Source organism: Prinia subflava, chromosome 2 (assembly GCF_021018805.1).
Source record: "Prinia subflava isolate CZ2003 ecotype Zambia chromosome 2, Cam_Psub_1.2, whole genome shotgun sequence".
Taxonomy (NCBI): Eukaryota; Metazoa; Chordata; class Aves; order Passeriformes; family Cisticolidae; genus Prinia; species Prinia subflava.
Genome location: NC_086248.1, coordinates 78,535,173 through 78,562,786, shown reverse-complemented (window position 1 = coordinate 78,562,786; position 27,614 = coordinate 78,535,173). Strand labels below are relative to the sequence as shown.

The 27,614-nt window shown below is 40.5% G+C and overlaps 1 protein-coding gene across 4 annotated transcripts; it reads left to right on the top strand.

The window, feature by feature from the left end:
* Positions 1-27,614, top strand: CDC42EP3 (CDC42 effector protein 3). Of its 4 annotated transcripts, none has more exons than XM_063390693.1 (3): positions 1-314; positions 1,936-2,019; positions 25,496-27,614. In XM_063390693.1, the coding sequence occupies exon 3, from the start codon at positions 25,790-25,792 to the stop codon at positions 26,549-26,551; it is 762 nt and encodes a 253-aa protein (XP_063246763.1). In that variant the 5' UTR covers positions 1-314; positions 1,936-2,019; positions 25,496-25,789; the 3' UTR covers positions 26,552-27,614. The 4 variants fall into 4 exon arrangements, with proteins under 4 accessions (XP_063246763.1, XP_063246761.1, XP_063246762.1 ...); XM_063390692.1 differs by lacking the exon at positions 1-314 and adding an exon at positions 321-870; XM_063390691.1 differs by lacking the exon at positions 1,936-2,019.

Sequence of the window (27,614 nt, the reverse complement as noted above, 5' to 3'; positions counted from 1 at the left end):
TGTATAAAACAGACGGGCAAGTGTCCTTAGATGTGTCATTAAAGGGCTTTTGGCCGCCGCTGGATGCTCCGCGCCCCGCGCAGCACCTCCGCGCCGCTGCCCCGCTGCGGCCCCGCCGCTGGGCGGGAGGAGCCGCCCCTGCGCCCCGCCGGCTCTCGCAGGGTTTGCCGGTTACCTGCAAATCGCAGACCGCCGAGTCCTGAAAGCCCGAGCGCCCCTTAACGACGCGTAAATAATGGACGACGGGAAGCACGAATGAGTGCGCCGGGAGAGCGGGCTGAGCCTCACCCCGGACGGATCGGGGCGCCGAGGAGGTGAGGGGCAAGAGGGTATGGGTGAAAAATCATCAGCTTTAAAGCACACCTCGGAGCTGACCGTGCTCGGGGGACAGAGGGTTGCCCATCCGAGGGTTTCACCGGGACACTACCAGGGTGTAGGGAGGGCCTCCCGGCTCTGCTCCCATCCCCGCAAAATAGCTCAAAAGAAAAAAAAAAAAAAAAAGAAAAAAAGAAAAAGAAAAAAAAAAAAGGAGATGGGGGGCGAACCCTTTATTGTTATTGTAGTAATGTTCCCGGCCTCCCTGCCCGCCTCCCCGGCGGCGCTCCGCGGTGCCAGGATTTCCCTGCAGCCCGCCCTCCCCGCCCGCAGCGCCGCCGGCAGCGCCGCCTCCCCGCGGCAGCCGCTCGCCGCCCGCGGCCCCGCGCCGCGCCCCCGGCACACGGGGCGCCGCCGCCCCGCTCTGACGGACGCTCGCAGGTGCCGCGCTCGCCCCGAGTCGCGGAGGGGCGGCCCCGCTGCCCTCCCGGCTCCGCACCGGCCGGAGGGAGGTAGCTCGGGAGGGAGGAGCGGCGCGGGAGCAGCGGCAGCGCCGTAAGTCGGGGAGCGGGGATGGGCAGGAGGGCCGCCACCGCCGGGCTGCGCGACCGGGACGCGGCACTGCCCCTCCTGACCTGCGGAGCGGCGGCGCGCCCTCTCGGGGGGCTGGGAGGGAGGGTGGGTACCGTGTCGGGGTAGCCAGAGAGAGTACCCATTAATGAGCTTGTTTGGCTGCTCGGGAGGTTCATGCCCGAGCTGTCGCTTAGAACGACTCGGGGTGTTTCTACATCACTGAAATTCCGAGCTGAAATTCGCCCCCGTATCGGTTTAAATTTCCGTCCCAGTACGTTTTGGCATAGCTGTTTTTATGCTCTTGCCTTGGAGGCAGTAGGCATACCCAGCCTACACCCCCCGAAGCAGGCTGCGCTCCTTTCTGTGCGGTGTGCCCCCTTTGGCCGCGCCTTCTGCGCGGGGCTAAGAATAACCTGTGCCTGAGCGCGCTGCTCCTGCCCCGCTGGGGCCGCAGCGAGGGCAGGCGCGGCGCCGGGGCCCGGTCAGTGCCCGCTGGGATGCTGCTTGGCGAGCCGAGAGTGCAAGTCGGGAAGTCAGATTTGAGAATTTGGGTTGGGTTGCTGGTGAGGAAATTTGGGCTGTAGGTTAATAAGAAGGACTCGATTTATTTTCGGTTGAAATTTAAAAGAGACCAAAATAGAGGAAGCAATTAATTTAGGATTTGCTTCACTGTAGATTGTTGCTATGTTTTAAAAATAGAAAGAAGGCTTATTATGAAATGGTTAATGTAACAAATACCATCCTGATCTCTTACTTTCCTTTGAAAAATATCTGGGGGAGGGAGGCAAGGACTCATGCAGAAACCATTAATTTCAGTTATATATACATGCTGTAAGGATGTAACATTGGTCAGGAAAATGTAGATAAAAAATCAGAAGGTTTAAGGTATGAAAGTTTAAAGCTGAACAATTCTTTAGATGCACACTACCAGAAATCTTATAATCCATGTGCGGTGGCTCAGATGTTTAGAGGAATGAGAGAGATACCAAAAAAGGCATCATGATACTCAGCGCAATTCTAGAAGCAGAATTTTCTCCTTCCCTACAGAAAAGGAAAGCACATTTCTGGAAGCAAGAAGTGACAGATGTGGCATCTCGGCAGCTGGCTAAACATAAAAGCATGTATCAGCAGGTGATTACTGTTGCAAGGATTTATTTTTAAAGTGTCTTGTACTGAAAGGCTTCAGCCTTTTTTAGCATTAGCAATAAGATTTACTTGCATTCTATGGTATGTTAGAAGTAGTCTTTCAGCAGAAACGTTCCGAAAAGCAAGAGAAAACTCCTATGTTCGAGGCACTCCTTGCTTTGAACATTTGTTTTGCATTACAGCATGCAAAGGAGAGGAACTGAGCAGGTTCTTTGGCCAGCAGGATAGTACTGAAGGGAATGATTTTTCCTGGTCTCAGCATAAGCCACCGGTATCTGGGAAGGAAACAATGGGGCCTATCTTCTCCTAAGATTAAAGATAATCACAGTTAGTGTTCCCTGGGGAGCACCTTGTGCATCCACAGAAGTAAAAATCAGGCTGCAGAAACTGTCTCTGGTTCTGCCTCTCTTCTGTGATTAGTAAAGACAGCCTGAATCACCAGGAGGTGGCCTGGTTGAATTTCAGAAAGGAAAGATGGATATCACCTAAGAGGCAGCCCAGAGCCACTCTTCCCCTCAGGCAGCGGCAGCGTGGGTCTGCTCCATCCCGATTTGACTGCTGTGGCTAAATGTCATATTGACTTGAAAGAGGCATCTAAAACTGTTCCAAACCACTTGTATCAGCTTTGCTGTAACCAACAAAAGCCACGGTTCATGGCAGAACACGTTTCGCTCTCAGCTTTTCATAATTAAGTAGCCAGCTTTGGTTTATAGTCTTCTGACCTAGATGGCTTCTTCTAGAAGAAATTCTGGTTCCCTGCCCAAGTTTTGAGAAATAGTTTGGGGAAGAAAAGGGAACTTGCATTTAAAAAAACTTCTTCCTGCCATGCAGAATTTGCCATCAAATTCTCCTTTACTTCTTGCCAGTAAGACTGTGTGTGTCCCAGGGGCTCAGCAATGCTCTCTGACCAGTTCTTCCTCTTCTTCTCCTCTTCCTCACCCTAGTTAACAGAATTGGGGTGGATCAGGTCACCTGATGCCTGTTGGCTTTTCATAATGACGTAAACCACAGGCTTTCACCTTCCTGAATGTAAATTTTACTTTTTGGAAACAAATAAAACCGTCACTTCATTTTTTTTTCCTTTTTTGATCGCGTTAGAGTAAATATATTTTCTCAAGATCTGAACCATCTCATGGAGAACTCTCCTTTCCCCAGTGGTAAAACTGAACTAATTGGGTGGTCTGTGCCTAAAAGCCACTGTATCTCCAGGAGTAGAGTGCTTGCAGGGAAGGCAGTTGCCTGAAGGTGTTTGTTTGTTTGTGCGATAGCAAGGTGAATTTCCCTGGAGTCTGAACTTGAACGAGGATGTGGGAAGAATTGTGTTCGGGTGTTGGGTAGAGGAGTGTTTTTAAATGATTTCCTCTCATTAAGAAGCAGATGGGTTAGTAGGCAGTGAAAGCGGCTCACGGCTCGGGGGTGCTAAGGGAGGCGTCTGATGGGTGGAGCAGTCAGAGCAGAGTCCTGGCTCTGCCGCGGAGTTCAGTACATCCTGTGTGAAGCACGATGCAGAATAAGGTGTGACTACTCATGAGCTCAAGTAAATGCTGAAGAAGAGACAGACTTCTAGTGCTGTGTTAAAATAAGAAAGATTTCTGGTTGACATTCATGCAGATAAGCATTGCCTACAGTATTTTACAATGTTCTGTATTTACATTCATAATTGACATTCCTAATGTTATTGAGCAACGATGTTGATCCAGCATGGTGACTGCTGGGAAGGTGAGTCTGATGGGAGCAGCTGGAACGGGCTGACACGACTAACTTCCTCATAGTTCAAGGCTTAAATCAAACCCAGTTAAGCCTCGGAAACACTAGTGCCAAGATAAAATGGGATGATTACAAGAGGACAAAGCTGGCCAGGGTGAAAAGATGTATTTATACCTTTACTTAGTTTCATTGATATTTGTGGAATAAATAGTCAAGTATAGAAACAAACATTTGTCTTAGGGTTTTACCACTAGTCAAGTCTACAGGATCACAGGTAGTGAATAATCTTTGTAAGCAACTGTGAGATTTTTCTTTTGAGAGGTTAGTGAACTGCCGAATGTATTTTACTCCTTTTTGTGTTGTGCTTTTGTTTTTTAAAGAGGAAAGATAAGCCATTTGCAGGCCATTTACAGGTTGAGCCTACAGCCAAGTAGCACTTTTAGTGCCTAAAGCTCTAAAAATGTGAGAGTCGTTTGTGAATCCTCAAACTAAATTGTATCGTCCTGATCTTAGTAGCTTTTAATGCAAGACCCTTTTACTGAAATGTATGTTTAGCACAGGTAATTTGAATTACAGTTATTCTTATCTTTGAAATTAGTGAGTGTTGCAATACTCTTAAAACTTGATGACCCAGTATCTCATGAATGCCAGGGAGCCACATTAAGGGTTTCAACCCCCACTATGTGTGGTAAAACAACAACATACAGCTGAACTATGTAAATGCTGTGTTCGTGCTGTTTTTACTTGCACGGAGTAATAGATTAAAGCTCACCGAATCTGATACATTGCTTTGATTTCTGTCATAAAGGTCAACGGGGAATATGTTAGATAAGAAATTAAATGGACTGATACTGTGAGGTTTTTGCTGGGTCTCATTCTGAACGAGCTAAGTGAACTTTTCTGTGGTTACATGTAAACAGCAGCTGACCTTCTGTAGAGATGCAAGAGCTGATGAAGCTGATGACAAGCCGAGACTAGGTATGACTTGCTTAATCAGGTCTGCAAGCTTGTTTAGGTGCCTTTACATAGCAATTAATTTTTTTTAAGTCATCTGTAAGAACTTTCTAAAAATAAATACTACTTCATATCTTTGCTTGGAAGATCTAAAATGTAGGGCTTGGTGTATTTTTTTTTCCTGTCCCTTTGAAATACCAGGTGCTTCAGGTCCCTTTCTCACTATTTTGCTACAGAAATTTTATATATATCTGAGGATTTGTGTTGTGCCTTAGACAAAAAAAACAAAACAGGTGTCGAGTCCATTCCAAGTGTGGGATTTTTTTCTCATAGAATATTAGGCACTAGCATAAAAATAGTGAATAAAAGCAAACTGTTAGTCTGAAGTTTCCTTTTTTTCCCATGTTAAGAAATCTATAGAATATAACATTAAAGGCAAGCAAACCCAAAACCCTAAAGCCTGTTGTTCTGACAGGCAAAGCAAGTATCCATAAGTAGGCAAAGCCTGTAGAAAATGGTGATACATATATAAGTGCATTAAGGTCATGTTATTTTTCATAGCCCTCTTGCCTTACATTCTTTGTGGGGTGAATTAGGTCAGATGTAGCAAAAAGGGAGGATCTGTTCGAAATTATGGGCTAAAGCTGAAGCCCCTGCTCTGTCATAGTCGTCTTGAATGGTGCAGATGATGAAGGAACCAAATAGTGATTCCACAAATCATTGTAATCTTGAGATTTTCTAACTTGGTGTTCTTGGGAGTTTGTAACCTTTGTGCTCTACATACGATATTTCTAATTATGGGGTTCATAATTCTCAGTGATACTCTGCAAGGAAGATCAAAGGTGCTTTGCTGCCACCACAGTCAGCATCTCTGAAGCCTTTCTGCAAAGAGGTTGTGAAACCAGCTCCCTAGCCAGCAGAGCTCTCAGTCATCATCTTCACCAGGAGAAATCCTAATCCCTGTAAGAGTATGAATAATAAATCTTAATGGACAAGAGGCTAGTGGATCTTACTGCTTTGATAAATGCTTTCTCTGTTTCTCCTCTTCGAGTTAAGTTCCTTAAGGTCTTTATAAGAAGGTGGTATTCACAAACTGTGTGAGTAGGTCGATTCCTGTGTAGTAGACAGGGGGTTTTGTGTGGATGTTTTTTATAGTACTTGAGTGATGTACTAGTACCAAGTGATGTACAGGGACATAATGCCACTTTTGCTGGGGACTATTGCTCCATATTTATATTCTTGCACTTTTTTGTTTATTTTTCTCGTATTTCATTTATATTCTCAAGAAATATATGACAGCACTTATGGACTCTTCTCATTCAGAAAGCTTTTAAATTCCACCAAAAAAAAAAAAAAATCAATACTTCAGTAGTTTTGAACCTTAAAAATCCTTTATGATGCCAGAACATTTTTTTAATATTCTTTGTTCTAATACTTCCTAAGTCTAGCCTTTTAAATTTTATCTGTCAAGATATTTTGATCAGAAATAAGTTCCATTCTTTATTCTTTCTTGTGTGTATCTCCAGTCCTACCTAAGTAAAGCCTGAATTGTGTATATTTACATACATATTTTTCATGAAGGCCTATGTATTTTTTAGAAACTTCTAACTTTACTTTTTCAACTCAGTTAATGATTCAGTGCATATTTTGATTGAGTTAAATTCTGTTTATTCATGAGATTGGGTAAATTAGATCTGAAACTCAGGAAGAGATCAGTCCAAGGTGTGGTGTTCTGGTGAATGTCCAAGGTGAATGTTCTGGTTTTTTTCTTTCCCTTTTGCTGTGCTGAAGATGCACACCATAAATATCTTGTCCTCTTTGCAACAGGATCTTGTTAAGGCACTCTTGTGACTGCTTTTAGTGAAATTCTGTAGGGTAATGGCCATCAATATTATTTTTTTGTATTTATTTTTGTATTTTTTTTTTGATAAACTGTCTTTTGGGAACTAAAACATTATTTCAGTTTGGTTAAAATTTGTTTCCAGAGGATGGTTAGATCAGTCTTCTTATGTTCAGGTGTCAAATGATAGCCAAATCAGTTGAAATTTTATGAGGTCTGTGTCATTTGAAGCATTAATGTGACTCAGTGGTTCTTTGAGAGTACATGTTCTGGAACCACAAAGAATCAAAACAAAGCATCCTTGAAACCAGAAGTTGCACCTGCCACAGTGAGGGTGAAGAGAAAAGAAGATGCAGGTTCTGCCTTTTGTAATGCGATGTAAAGGCCAGCCATGCCCTCCCCAGAACTGTGGTCCTTGCAAAGGCACTTTTCTTTAACTTTTCCATGATTTGTCTCTATTCATTTGGAGGATGGTTCATGGCTGTGTAGTCTTTGTTTCCCTTTTAAGGATACCTTGCTCCTACAAATAATTTTAGGGGTTAGCCCAATTTAAGGAAGGCTTGAACAGTAGGAGAGCTACATTGTGAGTGAAAGAGGGACAAGGAAGGAGTAGTGCCATTAATTATCCTGCCTGTCAGATGCAGTTCACATGTTTCTGCTCCAGACACCATAGATTACTGCTCTTGATCAAGTTTAGGCTGGTTCTTTGCTTGCTCATGGCTCCTGTAGCAGATGACCTTGGAATAATAACCTCATAAGAGGGTAAGATGTAATGCATCTGGGGCTCTCTTCTGCTTGATAATTTGAAAACCAGATGGGAATATAGGAGTGAAGAATGGAGTAGCATGTCCATGCATAGGCTGTATATATGGCATACAGGATTGTACTTTCCTTCAGTCCAAACAGTTGGAATGGAAAGGTGAAACAGGAGGAAGGTGATGTTCACAGCAGCTACAATTATGTTGGTGTTCCTTGCCCCAAAAGACACAACAGATGAAGAACTGCCTTCTGAGAGATTTTATTGTTGTCATTTTATGTGTGCATAATTCTTAATATACTAGATACCTGGCTTGTGGTTAGGGGTGCAATGCTACAGTAATACAAATTTGTAGTAATTTACTCCTCAGTTCAGTCATCCTGCCTGGAAGGCGAGGGTAGCTTGTAGTCAGTTTGATGAAAGCCTTAAATGAAAAGACTTGCTCGTTACTGTTATCATATCTGCTTACCTTGGTTCTTATTAGTAACATGCACAGTAATCAGTGGTACACAGAAGCCCTCAAGACTGAATAGAAAATCTGCTGCTAGGAACAAAGATAGTGGACAGAGCAGACCAGCAATTTGTGTGGCTGCTGCTCTGTTTTGCATGTTCCTCCCCACTTGTTTACTATGATTTTAGTGGAAAGAGAGTCTGTATTTCTTCTGGTTTTCTCTTCGTCTACCTTCAGGCAGTATGAATACCCATCTCAGCCTCTGGAGTCTTTCAGATAAAATCCCTTGAGGTCAACAGCGAAGACAACAAAGTAATCCATTTGAGAGCAGTGGACTGTACAGCTCTCTTAAAAATGCACACTTCTGGTCCCAAAGAAAAAAGTTTCAATAGCAAGAGTCCAAGAAGTTTATGAATATGTGGGAGATCCTAAAGGAATTTGTGAGGACAAAAATAAAACCTGCCTCTCCAAATGGAAGTGCTGAACAATCACATAATTTATGCTGTGGACAGTTTTCACATTTTTGCCTGAGAATTAATTTCAATGTTATTTTGCCTTGAGAATACAACCATGCCTGTACCTTGGCAGAGGAATATACATAGTAAATAAGGTATTTTGTGGCATAGTATAAGGTTTTGATTACTGGAGACATACTCTGACAGCTGTATAGGAGGAAATGACAGAATTGTTATCTAATGAAGCAACAATAGAGGAGGGGGAAGGTTTTTGACATGGCTTTTGGTATGAACAGTATATCCATTCAAGTGTAAATCTTTAGGTGTATCCAAGTAATCTCAGAAAATACAAATATAACATTGGCATATAACTGAAAAATCTGCAGGTGTCAATGGCCGAATGAACAATCTAAACATCCAAATTACTCCTGTTGCTAAATTCCAACCAATTTTCCCGTATCAAGCCTGCATAAATGTCTTTGTTCCTTGCATCTGTGAAAAAACCTTAATCCTTTCCCCACATCCACATCCTCCATCTCCTGGTTCCACATCCCTGGCTCTTATGCAGAGGTTCTGTCACTGAACTGAATTTGGGTTGATGGTTATTCCTGCCAACTGAGTTGTTTGTGGGAACAGAGCAATGTAAACATGAAGGCTGAAATTTTCAATAGAATGGATTGCAGAAGATTCTAGGTGTCAGACACTAAAGCTACTGAATCTTGTAAAAAAATTATACACCTTAACATTACCTGTCCTGGTAATTAAGAATGACAGGAAAAGATTCCCAGGTACAGATTTTAAGGTCAGAACTAGCTTTAAAAGTACAGAAATGCCAGAACCTGTTAGCAGTGTTGTGGATTTTGATGGTTTGTGTATCCATAGGAGTAAAGGACATTATGGTACAGCTGGGGAATAGAAATAAATAATTTTGTTTTATCTCATTAGAGAAACAGTTTAAAAACTTTGGTTAAAATTCTCCCACCCTCTTCTAGTTCTCCCAATAAACAAACATATACAGATGGCTGCAGAAGAGGATAGAAAATGTTGAATGGCAGTGTCAGATACTAATCAACAACTCCAAAAATAAGCCTTAAAATGAAAGCTTCCAAGACAGCTGAAGTGTAGGTGGACGTGTTAGAAAGGCATCATCTGAGAAATTGTGTCTATTCTTTCTGTAATAAAAGTGGTATCTGCAGAAGCAGGAGCAGCTGTCTGTGTGTGTGTACATTTAAGATCTATGACTGAAATGGTACCAGGTGATTTTTCAGGTGCTTTAATTCAGTGTGTTCTTTCAATCCATCTGCTGAGGTAGCTGGAGGTAGTTACTGGGCTTTCCAAATTTCGAAGTTTGTAGTTTTGAGATAAATATCCTGGAAGTACAAATGTGGTCCCAAAGTCAAATTTTACAGCAGTAACAATATATAGGAAATATGACTTGAAAAGAAGTTACAGATATATTTTCAAATTCAAGAACTGTGTTAATTTTTTTGAGTAGAAGTGAATGAAGCCACATATATATATATTTTTTTTTAATTGTGCTTTTCTTCAAAACTGACTATCTGTAATTGGACACAGATTCCACTTGGTCATGGATCTTAGATAACCCTTTTGGACAGTTGTACTTAAAAATGTTAAGCTTTTCTTGTTTGTTTTGAAGAGGCTAAGTTGCTGTGAAATGGGTGCCCTTCTGTTTGCACAGTGTCAAACGAGAAATAGCTTTTACATCTTGCAGATCTCAAACTGTTCATGGGAAACAGGACAGAATTTATTTGGTTCTCCATGCAGGATTTGAAGTAGTGTCCAACACAGAAGATCTACTTATTTTTTTCTTTCTATTTTGTGCTGAAAGATGAGAACTCCCCAAACATAACAGTTTTGATGAGAGCTCTATTTTGAGAACTTCCAGGAGATTTGTCCTTTCAACCTTCATAATCATCTTGATGACCAAAGAAACACAATCTGTGGACAGAAAGGCTCTAAAAATTTAGTGGGGCTTTCCCAAGCTAAAAATGCTTTTCCAAATACTTAATTCTTAAGAGAAATGCCATGAATTTAGGGGAAATACTGTTCACATCTTGAATGATAAGTCAGACCAGACCACTGGGAACTTGTCTTATGACAAGATGTAGGCCTTTCCTGAATTGTTACCTAGTTTTGTGGCAGTGTGGCTCCTGGCTCTGCCTGAATTGTTTGTATTAGACAACAGTAATTTCTTTTAACGAAACAAACAAAAAATTAACAAAGATTCTAATAACAGGGAATCTACCATAAGTCTGAGTAAAGTGTTCTTGCTGTTCAAAAAAGGTATGTTTTCCTCTGTACATGCTTTGACTAGCTTTAGTCTAGCAAACTGAAGCTAGATAGTTGGACTTGATGATCTTAAAGGTCTTTTCCAACCTTAATGATTCTATGCTTCTATGAAATGTAAGTGATAATATCAGTCTTGTGGCACTCCTGGAACTTTCTTTTGTTTCGTGATATCTTGGAATTGTGGCTACGGGAACTGGACATGATGATGGCCAAATACAGAATTACTGGGCCTCCCAGTGCCCTTTCATGCAGCAGGGAATTGCACTAGCCCCTTATGACTACAGTTAAAGAAAGAGGATGAGGTTCAGCCTGGTTAAGTCTTCTGACCTTTCTGTTTCTGAGCAGAATCTATCTTCCTTAAACTGTGGCCCTTGTTATTTAGTCTCCCATTTTAATCTTGAATGCATGGCTTGGGCTGCTGTTAAAACTCAAGTGGCTTGCTGGTGTTCAGATACCAGCTTGAGGTGGTTTCTGAACAGGTAACTGAGCACCACACAAATGCTTGCTCACTCCTTCCCCACACAGTGGCATTTGTAGAATTGGGGGGAAAAAAAGGTAAAAATCATAGGTTGAGATAAAGACAGCTTAATAGGACAGAAAAGGAAGGGATCATAGTAAAATGAGTAGAATGTACAGAACGAGGGATGCACAGTGCAATTGCTCACCACCTGCTGACCAATGCCCAGCCAATTCCTGAGCAGTGGCCCCTGGCCAGCTTTCTCCCTGGTTTGTATACTGGCCATGATGCCATATGCTGTGGCATCCCTTTGGACAGTGGGGGTCAGCTGTCCTGGCAGTGTCCCCTCTCAGTTTCTCCCCACTGCTGGGGTTGGGTGAGACGCTGAAAAGCCAGTGACTCTGGGTAAGCACTGCTTAGCAACATCTAAAACATCAGGTGCTATCAACATTATTCTTACCCTAAATCTAAAACACAACACTGTACCAGCAACCAGGATAAAAATTAACTCTATCCCAGCTGAAATCAGGACACAGTTGATCAAGGTCACTCTGTCCCTCAATTTCATTATCTGCCTGTTGATTTCTCCCCTTCCAAGTCTTCCAGTGCAGATCTTAGGGTTGTTCTCAAACTGAAATGGATCAATTGAAGGCAAAAAGTTTTAAGAGCACTTGCTGTGATGCGGGCTGCAAGTCCTGCTGAGCAAACATCTCACACAACTCCTATGCCCACAGAACAAAAGCTACAATTTCTCTTTGTAACAGTAGTCTGACTTGGGAGTGGCACTACCTTTTAGGGCCTGCAAATGGAGAGAAACCCCTATGGAATCAGGTGTGTTGAGCTGCTGTGTGAAAACCCATAATCGATCTATTCTGAGATCCTATGACAGGAAAAAAAGAATAATCGTGGTTTTCAGTGGATGTTCTGGGCTTCCGTTGCAGATGTACCAGTTTTGTAACTTGTAATCTATTTAATAAAGCAAGAGTTTTGATTCTGATCTGGTTTGCAGTGTAGCCACCAATAATTACAGTGATTCAATTACTGTTGAAAGAGAAAAGAGGTAAACTAGTGACTCAAAAAGTTATCTTAGTTGTTTTTAAAGCCCTCAGCAAAGTGTTTCACCCAGGAGCAAATGGCTATTTCTGGGTACATAGGAAATTACAGAATTTCAGTGGAAAGCTCAAGAAGAGTATTCTGGTGTCTGATAAAACAAATTAAAAATTTTTCTCCATTTTCTGCATATGAAGAGTAACTAGCAAGAGATATTAAGGGAGTTTTATTATTTATTAGCCTTAATCAAGTTCTGAAACAGCACTCAGTTTGTCTATTAGATAATAAGTCACTGGGAATGTAAAAATGCAAGTCAGATTGAGTGTCTCTGGATTTTTCAGGTATTCACAATTTTTTGTGTTTAAAGTTGAGATTTTGCTTTAAGATGTAATGCTCTTTCAGCCTGTCTTGGCACCCTGAGTGAAATTGCCTGCCTTGTTTCAGACACTCTGAAACACTCACTTTGGAAGGTGTGAACTCAGTCAGAGGCATTAATCTGGGAACCTGGTGAATATAAAAAGTTAACTGTTCTCTTGCAAGCTGCTAATGCGTTGTATTTGGAGAGTTTTAGTTTACTGACTAGGTGCAGATTTTTTTTTCTTTTCATTGTTGTTTGCACCTTTTACCTCTTCCCTAAATTGTCTCTGCCTTCCCATTTTTTGTCCTCTCTAGTGGATGAGTTATGGTCTTTCCAGGAATAGCAAAAGTTTAACAGCAATACCCGTGGCTGGATTTTTGTTTAAGAAAATATATATTTAATTAAAAAATTTTGAATTATTGTAGGATGAACCAAATTTTGTGCTGTGTTCTGAGGGAACAAACAAAACAACAACAAAATCCCATTTTCTTCAAGGATGTGGTTTAACTCAGGAAGCCTATGACTATAGCAATAGGGGTGTTGCTGAACTACTTGTAACATTGGTCTTTGTAGCTGTTGGTGAACTATTTAATACTTTCCTCCAGTAAGGATTTCCTTGGGCTCCAAGGAAGAAGGCCTGGTATGCTGCCCACTGCTTCTGCAGCCAGAAGGAGCATACCTCTGGTGAATTCAGGTTAGCAGGCATGTACAGAGGGAAAGAAGGAATGCCACTTGGGTAGTATTTTCCTTTTAGAAATTACTGTATATGTCTTTCACTGGGACTGTGTTTCCAAGTGTTTTGGTTATGGTATTTCTATCCCTTCCCAAGGGAGCTATGTCCAGAGTGTCTGTGGAACAGGTCCTACATTATTCAATAATTTCTTCTGGTACTGAAGCAACAACACTGAGCTGTTGGTGCTCTACTTGGATGCAGGTTCCCTCTTAAATTTCTTGAGTGTGCTGTCTCTGCTGTTGTGTAATTCAGGGAGTTATAGTTTGTTCCTTGCCTGTGTTTCCATAGATGCTATCTCTGTGAAAAGAACCAATGCACAAGAGAAGAGAGGCCCACACTGTGCCTTAAATTAATGCAAGCCTAATGCATTGTTACAGTATTATGTGTTGTGGGTTTTTTTTGCTGAATATGGTTTGGATTTGCTCTTAGGACAAGGAAATTGACCTCAGTTTCTCTTCCTTTCCCTACAGTAAGAAAATCAGGAATACCTCTCCACTTACTTAGGTAGCTTGGTTTCTGACCATCTTTACACTGCTTTTGTTTTCTGAGTTGGTGGTGTTGTATTTCCTTTGTTGTTGTGTTTTATTTTGCTTGATTTTCCTTCCTTCCCAGTAGAAGTTTTTATCAGCACTGTAGGTGTGTGCCCTGGACTCTACAACATGTCATCTTTTCTTAAAATTTTGAAGGATGGTAAACCACACTAAGCAAAGTAGTTCTCCTCCCACGGCTTGAATTTTGATTCCCTGGAGCTTGCAAGAACTATTAGAAATTTGCTTTAAATAGCCTGCAGTAAAGGTAGAATTTCATCTTACCTACTTATTAGAGGATTAAGTAAATAAACATGCCCTTTACCTGGGAAAGTAGGTCCCAGAATTATGTTCTTTTATTTTTCTGCCTACACACCACTGCTTTCCATACCAGTTGTATGAATTATTACATGAAGGACTTGCAGCATGTGGTAACAGCTCGTTCTTGGTCAGTTGCAAGGTGCATCCATGCCCAAAGGGATTGCTGCACCTCATTTCTGTGCTGCTAGAGTTGTATAAACAAGACGAACAGAGCTTTAACAGTCCGGCAGCAAGTGTCAGTGCAGTATAAAGCCTTGGTATAGGTGTGTGTGCTCTGCCTCAGAATCAGCTTCTTTCTGCTCTGAAGTAATTACTGCACCCTGGATAAAGTAAAAGCTCAGTACACTTAGCTGGTATTGGTTTAGTCAGACCTAAACATATCTTCTGCCTTGTGCAACACTTGGCTTCTCCTCCCTGTCCTCCCTCAGTACTCTGTATAATGTGAGGGGTGAGATGACTAAACCGTGAGCTGAGGCATTACTAAAAATACAAAGTTGTTAAATTTGGGTTGAATTTGGCTGTCAGACACCTGGTATAGGTCTCCTCAGTATCCTGAGAGTGGAATGCCACCGCTGATCAGTCTTAAATCTATGGACAATGGTTTTGACCATAGATTATGTATTTAATGGTCAGCTTCAGAATCTCTCTCCCCTTTGGTCTCCCTTGTTGGAAGTACCATAAGGAACACAGTAACTGGTGCTGAGGAGCACGTTTAGCAGTTACTAAGGAGTGAAAGGGACCTGCAAATGTAGGCTCCTACCTCTGCTTCTGAAGTAGGAGGGAGGGAAAGGAGTTATCTCGTTTACTTGATGATATTTAAGGTCTTTTCCAACCTGAATGACTCTATGATTCTATCTGGTCTGTGAGGGCTGCAGAGAGGTGCAGCTGGGTGTTGGCATCTATTACCTAATGTCTAGTCTAGTTTCAATTGAAATATCTGATTAATTTGGGGGTTTTTATTAATGTGGGATTTGGAACAAATTAAATATGAACGAGGTCCCAACAAGGATCTGAAATCGGTTTTCTGCTGAAGAAATCTTTATACAAATGAACAGCAATTTGCATCATTAAGTGCACGCTTCACTTGGGATGAGTGAAGGAAGAACACTGACAGAAGAGAGACAGAAATTGCCTCATGCAGTGCTTTTCTTATAAGGTGGGAGACACTTAAGCCAACTCGTGCTTTGGCCCATTGGTGTGTTCTTTTACAGCCTTTTTGGGGAGGTGGTAGTTGTTCTACGGCAGTCTTGAGTTTGGTGAGATCCTCTCCTAAAGGTCCTTGTATCTTGCGTGTCTTTAGATACTAATCAGCAACTAGACCTTCCCCTCCCTCTCCCCAGGCATCCTCCCAAGGATTTACAGTGTTTTAAAAGGTGTGTGAGAGGTTTTGTTTGGGTAGGAGAACTCATCATAAAAGTTGCAACTTGTTTCTCGCAACAAAGGCAAGTTTTGGTTGGTGTTACGCCACTTTGTTTCTCAGTGTCGATTTATGTCAGGCTTGAAATAGGATGCTGTACAATGAGTTTGTTTTCTGGTAGTTTGTAATCCTTTCAGGCCGGCTAACATTAACGAGTGGCAGCATTGCTGTGGCTGGCTTTCTTTTGATCATGCACAGCCCTAGTCAGGAAATGGGTGAGGAGCATGAGTCATGATTACATTACCCTAATGTGACTGCCCACTAAAAGTTTTCTTTTTGCCGCCAGTAGGCCTTCCCTTGACACTACTTCTGAAAACAAAACGTCCATTTTGGAGCACTTTGAAATATTGACCTTTGAACAGAAAGATTTATGTTCTCTTGCAGTCTTGAGGCAAAGCTCTAAGCAGGAGACCCTGCAGAGAGAAGAGAGAAAACAAATGTCTGCAGAATGCTTTTCCAGAAGTCTGCAAAGACAGGACTTGACTTGCAGTACACTGGGTTTGCTTGGGTTCACTGGATACAGCATGCTTCCCTGACCCATTTACTTATTTTCTCATGTTGCCTGCATGTGCAAGCTCAAGGTCCAGTCTTATAAAAGGGCTGTCAGCTCATTCACCGTTTGGCTTAAGCTTTGTCTTAGATCTGTACTTATCTTTTGAAATATGGCTACAATAATAGGAAGATAGGTGCTGAGTGCTGGCTGATGTAAACCCTGAGTGTTGAGAGGGTGGCTTTAGTGGGATTTGAGACAACAATATTTTGGACAGTTTAATTAAATACATGGGATTTAGAGTTTGAAAGAAATATCAGCTGCTAATCAGTAAACTAGCTTTAGCGCTGAATTGCCGCTGTGCACTCTGAATATCCAGACAGTACACCTCTGTACAAGTATATTGTGTATATTAACTTTCAAATTTAACTCATTAACTCTGCCAGGTTTTAAGGGCGGTATATGACATACAACTATTGGCGCAAAGAGTGAATGCACCCTGATACTTCTTGATATATTCCAGAAAAAAGGAAGTCTGATCAGTTGAGTACAAGCAACTCAAGCTGTCAGAACCAAATGTCTCAGGAGGAAGTGGGGATCCCTGCACTGCTGTCCACCGTGGTGCATCCCTGTCAGCTGGGGCATGGTGTCACTGACATGCTGCAGAGCAGCACCAGGATATGATATGTCTTCCAGTTGTCACTTATTCTTCCAAATTCTTGCCTCTGCTCAAAGGTGCCTTCAAATAGTGGAGTTGTTTTGTTAGAAGTAGAGTATAAACTCACCGTAAGGATGTAATTTCTGTTTTTTCCCTTTTGTTTCATATAAAGGTGATAAACCAGTTACTTTAGCTGTACTAACAGTATACTTGAAACTGAACATAGATAACGAAATTTTAGAAGCCCTATTTACTCTGTGATTTCAGCCCCATTCCTTAAAGAGGGCATTAGTTGGACCAAAAAGTAATTCAGTGAGGATTTATTTAATCTTTTGAAGCATTTCCTTTCTTCCATCTACCCCAATGCCATCAACTTTGATCTCATCTTGATGACTGTTCAACTCTCTGAAGGAGGCAGAACTGCGTTAGAGCAGAAGATTCATCCTTCTTCTATGTAATAAAAAAAAATAAGTCCTGTGCAACTTTAGATTTTTCTGTATCTTCATATCTCTACCTCATTGTTAGTCTTTGCATATAGAGGGCTCTCTGGCTTTCAAGTTTGTTTTAAAACTAGTTTATCAGCCACTTGAAGATGGTCAATACTTATTTAAAGTGAAACACTGAAAAATGAATAATAGAACTGGTGACTGTGATATGCCTGTATCACTTGTGTGTTTCAGGGGGATGATAAGGAGTATTTGACTTAGAGATGAAGAATATTTGAGAACTGGAGGTCAGGAGTTCAGGCTAGGATTTTGTGGGTTTGGTGGTTGTGGTTTTTTTTAATTGAAACCTTGCAGGTTCCTTGTATTTTAGATTGCCTTTTGTCAGTAGCTAGCGATTATGGAAATTTTAAACCAAGGGTCTTTTCCAAAAATAGTATGAATATATTAAATGTAATTAGAAAAACTTAATTTCAGTATGACAGCAATCTTGGGAACCCTAAGGCGGAAAATGAGTAGAGCTACAAAGCCATTTTTGCATCAGGAGTGCATAAAGTCTGGGTGTAATTCCATGGACATTTTTCCTTGCAGAAGAGATGGTTAAGGACTGCCCAGCCCTTCTGCCACAACTCCTTGCTTTCCAAGAGTCATGTCTCAAGACACAGCTTAGCTATTGAAAGGACATTTTATAGCTGAGAGTAGCAGTCTCACTCCAAGCTTTGGGATTTTACACCCCTTTCCTAGTTAGTTTTCACTTTGTGTGCTGAACTGGCCTGTAAGGGGTCAAGTGTGTGCACACAGTAGGGGAGAAGGAGAGAATGCCTTTCTGACAGCAAGTTATATTGGGCTTGAACTCTCTTGAAGCATTGCCATTGGGCAGCTGCAGCTGTTGCTAAGCCTGTCCTGTAAACTGAGTCAGTGGAGAGAGCTGTGGCTGTGACCAGTTTGAAGTGTGACTTGTAGGTCTGTCTGCCTGTGAAGGGTACAGAGAACTGCGGTGCAGAACCAGCACCCAGCAATGAGGAGTGAGGAATCCAAGGTGAGAACTTCTTAAACCGGCTTTGAGAGCAGAGTTGGGCTGAGGAACTACACCCTCTGTGTCAAAAGAGAAAGCCGTCTGTGCTAACCTGCTCAGAATCACAAAGGGTGTGGAGTGTGAATTCATAATCCACTTAAACTGATATGAGTGCTGGCTGACATCACAAGGAGCAGTGGAGATTTCAACCAGAGCAGTTTGCCAGGCTTTTAGGTGGCACATTGGCTCAGGTTGTAGGGTTTATTTTTTTGTCCTGTTTCACGTTTTTCCCCATGGCTGAAGAGAACTGATGGACAAGTTTTTAAGCCCATCCATGGATTTATGGTTCCCAGCTATTTGCTGATCTGGTGTGCGACTTTGTAGGAGGAGATGTGTGAGTGCTTCAGTGCGCAGTCTGTTTGACGTAGCATGACCTCACCGTGGCTGGCTGCATTAGTTAGCGTGCTGTGCTGCACCTTGTACTGACATGCACCTCTGCCTAAATCTGCTTGGGCTTGCGCTCGCCCGGCTTCTGGAAGCCCATGAACTGTATGGTATTAAATCTGTATATATGAATGTACCAGCCAACAAAGCTAAGGAGAAGGTAGTAAAGAAGTACCTGTTTCAGTCTATGAAGCTGAACGACAGAATACAGTGAGCTCATTAAATCCCTGTCTCTGGAGAAGAGGAGAAAAGAAAGGAAGGTTTTTATTGTTCTAGAAAAGATGCTGACTTTTCAAAGCTGAAAGCAAGCTGTGATTCAAACCTGTTGAAAGGTAAAAAAAATTGCTTGATAAAAAAGAGTGAATTATTTATGGTATTCTAAGGAGTAGTCATCAGCACAGTTGCAAAAACGGACTGTGTAAGGCATTTAATTTCATATTGCATCACAACCAGATTTTTAAAATGTTAGTTCTCTACAGTGTTAACAAAGCATGTAGTAAAAACATTAAGAATCTTTGGGTAAATGTCAAAAATAAGTCAGTGTCAAAGAGGAATGCATTTCTACTGATGCAATGCAGAGATCCATTTATACGGTATGGGTTGCATAATATTTTTATGAGCATCTTGCAAATAAGTACAAAATTGTTGTACAAATTTGCAGGTGGTGGATATTGGTGAGGAAGTATGTTGGTGAGGGAGATGGAGAAAGCTCAGCTGATTTATTGATTCACAGCTTGAGAACATTGAAATAAAATGTTTCTCTTTCTTAAGTATGGCATTGCTTTTTATCCTATAGAATATAAATCCGGTTTATTTGCTGGAGAATGATAATTTGGGAAGCTTTTTAGCTTTCCTTCCCCAAGGACAAGAGTAGAGTCTTAATGGACAAACAGTGTAATATGAGCACTGCCACTGGCTGTGATGCCAAAATTTGTTGATTAAATTAATATATTTGTGTATTGATCCTAAAAAAATAAAATGGAGATGCCCACTCTGAGCCAATAAAAGGCAAGGATAACAAATTTTACTTTTTCCAGTACAGTTTATTCTGCTTGGAGAACTTGTTTTTGTTATACCAGTACAAGAATTCTTAAATGGTTTGTAATATAATTCTACCCTGTAAATACAGGAAAATTCCTGTTGTAAGAGAGTGAGAATAAGAGCAGAAGTATGATCTCGTTTATAAACAAGGCAGTGATCATGGGAAGAAAGAAGAGATTTTTGTCTTTATATATGCTGTTAGGGGGAATTGTATTGAAATATTGTCACTAATTCTGATCTGCTTGGAAAAGGATGTTGAAAAATTGGAGGTGCTTCAAAAGAGAGAGAGAAAAAGACACCAAAAATTATTCCCCCACTATCACCACATGAGCAGTTCCCCCTGTTCACCTCAATCAAAAAGGATGGCTGAGAAAAAACTTGGTTAGTGTTCAAGTACCTTAACAAGGATGAAGGTTTCTGGTTGATAAAGAGCATTTGTAATCTCAGACTGATAAAGAACAAAATAATAACTGGAGACTGAGGCCAGTTGCCCAAATTAGACCTTTTTTTTTTTTTTTTTTCTCCCAAATCAGGTTTGCTGTCCTTTGTTTCTTTTTCTTACAAGCTAAAATAAAAACTCTTAAATAGATTAATTACTTCATTCATTTCTATATAATACATAAGTACTTTAATAGTTTAAAATTTATTGAAAGTGTTCCCTGGTTTGGTTAACATGATTTACACGAGGTTGATCTGTTTGAAAGAGTGCTAAGCAGGGTGGCAAGAGTTAAAGGAGTCAACAATTAAAAATCAAGAACTTGTTTTTTCTTCATTTGTGAACCTAGGTTTTAGGGAGGGGGGAAAAAACAGGAGGGTGGTGGAGAAATGGAAGGTATCTGTAGAGAAAGACACTGTATGCAGCCTGTCCCTGTCAGTGGGCAGGCCTCAGTGTTAGAGGCAATTAATCCTTCTTCAAGTGGATGACTCACAGGTGGTGTATTATTTGTCCTTGATTTATGTGGAAAAAAGTGTTTTATAGCAAGGGAAGTCAAAATATATCCTTACGTGATTTTTTGCCTTTATATTTCTTCACAGCTAGAATAGATAAAATAATTTATTGTATTAATCAGGACCCAGATTGGAACAGGGAACACTTTCAGTCCATATTCTCTGATAACTGACCTCTGTAAAGTAAATTAATGGATGTAGTCTGCATGTATGGGGAATTTTAAGAGAAGAGTGGATGAACACCTTCACAGCTAGCACATGGCATCTCTGTCTTTCCAGGGCAATGTAAAAATGAATCAACTGCACCATAGGGTAGGGTCCTCTCTCGACCTGTGTTTCTGTAGCTGTGGGAATGATTTGGGATTTTTTTTTCCTTCATTTTCTAAATAGTGTATTTGATAACACAAGGAAATAGGTAAGATTTGATACAGGAGAGTCAGTTGAGTGCAGTTGAACTGAAGTGCATTTAGCCTGATTGTTTTTATAAAGTAATTAAATCTGTAACTTCAGTCAGGAAGGTGCCAATTCTTTGATGAAAGGAGAAGCAAAGGAGGCAAGAACTTCTAATGTGATCAAGGGAAGTTGACTTTATCCAGATGAATTCAAAGGCTGTGCCTCTTATAAACAACATAAATTTAGGTAATCTGGGGGGAGAAGTGTTAGCACCTGATGTGGTTTAAGTTACTTAGAAGGTGATGGCTTTATAAGCAGAGCGCTGGTGGCCTGGTCTAAAAGTGGACTTGTGGCCTCCTGTCTTCAGAGCCTGGTGGTTAAGGACACCTGGGTCCCCAGAAACATGAGAGGTAAGCTCTGTGGTGCATCATCTGATGCTTTTCTTGTACCTGAGGACTTAGTTAACTGGGAGTGTGTTTTACTGGCATTCAGGAATTGTGACTGCATGACTTCAGGACCCCGTTAGAAAACCAGTAAAAAATGTGTTTTACCAATTTGATGCTGTTTCAGACATAGTGAAAGTAACAGCATTAACCAGGATGTTCTTAACAGTTAGTTTGTACTGCTGAAAGCTGCTGATAGCTAAAACCTGAAATGAAGCCCTAAAGTCTAATTCTTCTATGCCTGCAGATACTTTGTCATGTAGAAAAGTTGCAGCTGCTTGTTGCATCGTTTGTGTCTGTCTTTTGCTATGTTGCTGTGTTTTCATTTGGATATGAAACTATAAGAGACTCAGTTTTCTCTTACTGACTTGCTCCACAAGGTAATTGAGTTGTTGTAAATTATGCTTTGGAAAGGCCTTTCTCTGAGTTTCCCATGCTTCTAAAGGCAGAGCCTTTGCAAGAGATTGCTCTGTAGAAAGCCCATAGGCTTCTCAGCACACACAGTTGCTTCTGGCTCTGCTCTGTGGAAATGCTGTTCTCTTTCTATGATTTCTTTGCTAAAGGATCTAGGTCTCTTGGGATGTGTGCACAAATAAAAGTTTGCACCTTGACCCTTATTTGTCTCTGGCTTTGCAAGCTTAGCTGTTGAGATATTTGCTGATAGTCTGTCTGTCCTTTTAAAATGAACCGTGGAATAAGCTAAGGCATCCATGGAAAACTTTGAGCTGTGTGGAAGGTGATGATTGCTGAGTGGACGGAAGGCAGATTGAGAAGCACCTCTAAAAATATTAGTCTTTGTTACCACGGAAAATACTTATATGAGAGTGTGAAGTGATAGGAATGAAAATGAGCAAGTGCTACAGCCAAACGAAAGCTTTAATTTTCACTGGGCTGAAATTCCTCTGGTTTGGCTCATGCTTGGATCTTGTTAGGAGAGGGGATATCTTTTCAACTGGAATGAAAACCCTTTCATGTTGTTTTTCTCCTAAATTAAGGTCTTCCACTGTAGGCTGGCAGTCCATGATTGCAGACTTCTGGTTTTCTGGTAATTTCTCATTCAGCTTTCCAATTTAGCTATACAATCAGTTACTGAGCTGAAATTAGTCAAAACAAGAGACCCGTTTAGCAGTAAGATCAGAAAAAACTCTCATTTTAAGACAAGGTGAAATTTATTGTGTAGCTTCATACCAAGATTGCAGTGTGTTGTGTCCCTTCTCTTAGCCCACGTGCCCTTGAAATTCCATTAAATCTTGTGGAGTGCAGGGAGTGTGTTAAGATTCTTGTGAAAATTCTGTGGCTGGAGGCTTAGTCTTGTTAGGTTTTTCTTCATTTGCCAAAGTTTCATTTATGTATTTTTTTCCTACTAAAGGAACTACTTTATATATATGTGTGTGTATATGTGCTATATGTTAAATATTGATATGGGTTCTTCCTTATTTATGTATAAAAAAGATATGAATAAAAATAGTATATTAGGCTTAGTGAATATTTCCAGATTTGTCTGTTTGAAGTAGATTAAAATCTGCACTGCTTTAGGCAGTAGTTGACAAAGAGGATAGGTATGCAGAAACAAAATACAGTTCCCCTGAATCTATGTTACATTGTACATGGATGGCCTGTCCATTGAGAAGGGAGCCCTTTTATTTAAATGGTGTAATTTGCAGATTTCCTATACCGTGGGTACTGAAATCTGCAGTAAGAGTAGCCTTTGTTTTCAGCAGGGAAGAATGGTGCTTGCACTAAGCATGTAATTGGGAAATTTCTTCTCTTCAAACGTAAAGCCTCTTGCACTGGCCAAATGGAAGGCAAGACCTTCACAGTTAAAGGGACTGCTGTTTATAATTCTTGATAGTGGAGACTCTTGCAGCATCCTCTCAGGTAGTGTGGTTTTACACTGCCCCTTACTGGGATGCTCTCGTAGTGCAAGAACTAAAGGAGATTGGATGTCCAAAAGTTTGTGCTGCTTTCAGAGTTTTTGTAATTTTTTTCCCCCTGAGCTATGAGCTAAATAAAATACAGTGCTTTTCTTGTGTGTCAAAATGGCCTATTTATACTAAAAGTTATTTTACATTTTCTTTTTATTTTTTCTGGATGTTCAGATGTTTCATTGTGTCCCTCAGGTGTTTTTTAAACCTCCCTGTGGAGTTTGGTGATAATGGGTTTTGATACAGATCCTAAGTGGTGGAAGCCATGAAAGCTTTGAATGAACTACCATTTGTATTTAATTTTTAAACTAGTGACAAACAGGTGTGACTTTGGACTGCATTGTCATTACATTGTCATTCATTCAGATTAAAAGACCTGAAAGCGTGAGAAATTAAAATCAGAGAGAATTTGGCCTGTTTTTTCTAAAAGTGAGATAAAACTGAAGAGTCCGCTAGAGAAATATTAAACAACCTGACCAATCATCTTTGTTTGATAATAATCTCTGTAGAGTTGAGGACATTTTGTTTAGTTGAATGGGTTGCTTGGGCAGAATGATAAATGGGGGAGGGAACAATGCAGTGAATTTTAGACTTTAAAACTGCAAGGTCGATTTGATTAATCAGTTCTGTTCCCATTGCAGGTGGCACATGTGGAGATCTTATTTAGGAGTTACTTTTGTATCTTGCAGTACTGTCATGGAGTAATGTGAATCTCCTACTATATTGTAGATCCTAATGAATTACCATTTTGTTGTGTAGAAGGAAGCTTTGAAGCGCTTTTAACTGATTGATGTGATCAATTGTTTTTTCAAAATTGATCTTAAAAGTATAAAATGCCCTCATATATGATTGGATTTATTTTGTATTTCAACTTTAATCTGTTTACATCTGATATATTTTGTGGGAGAGGGCTCTCTCACATTAACAAAATGCAGTAGATACCTGGCAGGAATCAAAAACCAAAGCACTGGCCTGGCTAGACTCCCAGCTCCCTTGCGATGCACAGTTAAGTACCCACTGTAGGAACTAATTACGGCGGTTAAAGGATTTGTTAAAATGCTTAAATGCTTCTTGACATCCTGGGTGTGTAGCCATAGAGTGCTAAGTTTTAAACCTGGTGATTCATACTGGGCTTGATTTGGTGAAGGAGAAACCCTGCCAGGGCATGGATAAAAGGCAGCAAAAGTAGCTCTTGTTACAGCCAGCTTCCCTTCTCTTATGCTATACAAGAGTCTTTCTGTGTAAAAGCTGTAATCTCCTTTGCACAGTGAGGGTGGTGATGGACAAAGGGTGACGGATTTATAGCTGAGTATTCTGATGAGAAGGAGTGATCTGTGTATGGACTTAATAGAAGAATGTTTAAAAATGTCCAAGAGAAAAAATGCATTTATTCTGAGAGTGCCCAAGGGTTAGGAACTGGCACTATAAGGAAGAACTATACCATTAAAATATTAAAAAATAGTGTTTTTCAATAGCTTAGTAGCTTGTTAGCTGTTGTTAGCTCTATCAGGCCTTTCTATGACCATGTTCTAGCAGGACAACATGATTTGCAAAGACTTATAATTGGTTGCACAGAGCAACTCTAAATCACTGTGGCCTCGTGGTCTGCATAATACATGAGCTGGTCTATAACTAATTACTATGAAGAATTCATGCAGTCTAAAGAGTGTAGTCACAAGAATCAGTTACCTCCTAAGCATGTGCATTTGGGTGTTCCTAACAAATTGAAAAGAACCTGGACCAGCCCTTTTTTCTAGTTCCTAAAACTGTATGTTCAAATGGGCACAATTACTGGAAACATTATTGGTTACAGTTTGTGAGTGTTCCAGCACTAATTGGAAGTATCTGAATACTAATCTGATTATCCAGTTATCTAAATTAAGGGAGTCTACTCCATATCCAAAACGGTTTTCTGAATGGATCTCCCTGGATCTTCTGAATGGTAGTCTTCCTGGATCTACCGAAAACTTAATGTTGTTGAATGTTATAAATATGTTTCTGCATGGCCTCTTAAAGGTCAGCATTTTGAATGCCACAATAAGGAGAAGAAATGTTGAGGTAGTGATGTTTATCAAATGAATTGTGCTCAGCAACTGTGTCTAAAAAAGTCTGACTTCAAAAAAGCTATGGAGTCAGAGAAAGGTTAGCTAGCCCTTTTTAATCTGAACTCTTTTATCCTGCCTAATGAAGAGAAGCAACATCATAAAGCTAATCTGCAGGCTGGAACTGTCAGTACCATTACTAATTTTGGGGTTTGGTAAAAACAAGACTGAATGAACCATGAAAAATAAATTAATGATAACCTGATTTTGTATCCCATGCAGGTTTTCTCAAGTTGAAGAAGTAGCTGAGCATTTGGCTGGTACCTGACCCCAAAACTTGTGCTCTGCCTTGCGAAGAGCTGATGTGGAAGACATTTACCTTCACGTATTCCACAGTTCTCTGTACCAGAAGAATAAGACTTTGTGTCTTTGTGCAAGAGTGGTTCAAGATGACAATGTAACATTGCTAACACTGAAGGTCTCCTGAGAAGATCTGGCTTTGTAAGAGGCTTCTCCTCCCCTCACCTTTTTTTTTTTTTTTTTTTTTAACTACTTCCCTCAGAAGCTACAAGCAAGATGCCAGCCAAGACACCCATCTACTTGAAAGCTGCTAACAATAAGAAGGGGAAGAAGTTCAAACTAAGGGATATCTTATCTCCTGATATGATCAGTCCTCCACTTGGAGATTTTCGTCACACCATACACATTGGAAAGGAGGGACAGCATGATGTTTTTGGAGACATATCATTTTTGCAGGGCAACTATGAGCTATTGCCTGGAAATGAGGGTGAAACCAGAGTTAGCCAGTCTGGTATCCACAATGAATTCTTAAGGGCAAACAGCACTTCTGAATCCATGTTTACAGAAACTCCATCACCAGTGCTCAAAAATGCTATTTCCCTTCCTGCCATTGGGGGTTCTCAAGCCCTTACATTGCCTTTATTGTCACCAGTGACATTTAATTCAAAACAAGGATCCATCAGGTCATCCAGAAATCCTAGGCTTAGCTGTGAGCCAGTCATAGAAGAAAAACTGCAGGAGAAAGGTAAAGAGATGGAGGATGAAGAAACATACAAAGATGACCTATGGGAGCAAAATGGTTCTTCTTCACATTTTACTAACAGCAGCGACAGTCACTCATCCAGCTTTTCTGAACGATGCTCTGATTGGCAAACAGTTGATTTACTGGATGACAGTCGGCTTTCATGTGAACTAACCAAGACAAAGTCAGAAGAATCCCTTTCAGATCTTGCAGGCTCTCTCCTCTCATTGCAACTTGACTTGGGGCCCTCACTTTTGGATGAGGTCCTCAATGTAATGGACAAGAATAAATCTTAGAGCTGGTACTCCCTTGCTTCTTTATAAGTGATTCACTTAAAAACAAACAAAAGACCACAGCTCAAAAGCAGATGCTTAAAAAAATCAGCTGTATTTGCAGTTGTATGATGAGTTTTCTAAAAATATTCTTAAAATACTATTTTTTTACCTATTGTTTTTCATGGTTTTTATTACACTAAATTCTCGTATCAGGAAGGTAAATTTTAATAATCAGTTTCAGCAAATATAAAATGTTTTTAAGTACCAGTATTAATGATCAGAAACTTAAACAGTGGTTGAGGATGATACTGATTGTGACATTTGGTTAGTTCACTTCTACAGGCTTCTGAATATGTGAGAATCTCTTAATGTCAGAAAGGAGACTGATGCTAATTATTCACTTTTATAAATTATTACAGTATCACTTTACCTGTAGGCCTCTTTCTAGAACCTTGTGTTTGAGGGTTTTATAGTGTTTTTCCTCATTTTCCATAGTACCATTTCTGTTATAAATTCACCATAACTACTTTCTCGGTCTTATACTACCGCTCTGAGTTCAGATGTGAACAGTTTGAAGGCTTTTTCAGCTTGAATACCTGGTCCAGAGTCTCAGCTGCTTTAAATGAGTATGCACAAATTTACACAAGTTGAGGCTTGGGCCTGACATTGTATATGAAATGTTATGTTGTAAACATGTGACACATGCAAGATATTATGGTTAAATTATTTTAGAAGTTGAAATATATTTTCTGTGTGCATATTGGCTTTTTACTGCAGAGCCTACACATACAGTATCTCATCAAACTAGTTGCTTGGCATTATTGGTGCTCTTCTGAAAATTGTATATTTGTGTGTTTGAAGAGAAATATGTATTAATAGTCCTTGCTTTTTTCTTCATTTTTTTCCACAACATGCTTAAACTTGCAACTGATTATTTTACTTTTCAAAGAAGGCACTGGTTATTCACAATGCTAGTGATGTGTGCAGCAACAGCCAATGTTTGCGAAATGTGGATCCTTCAATAGAGTACCTACATGAATTGCATAAATACCTTGTGCAATACAATAAAAACCCTTTAAATTGC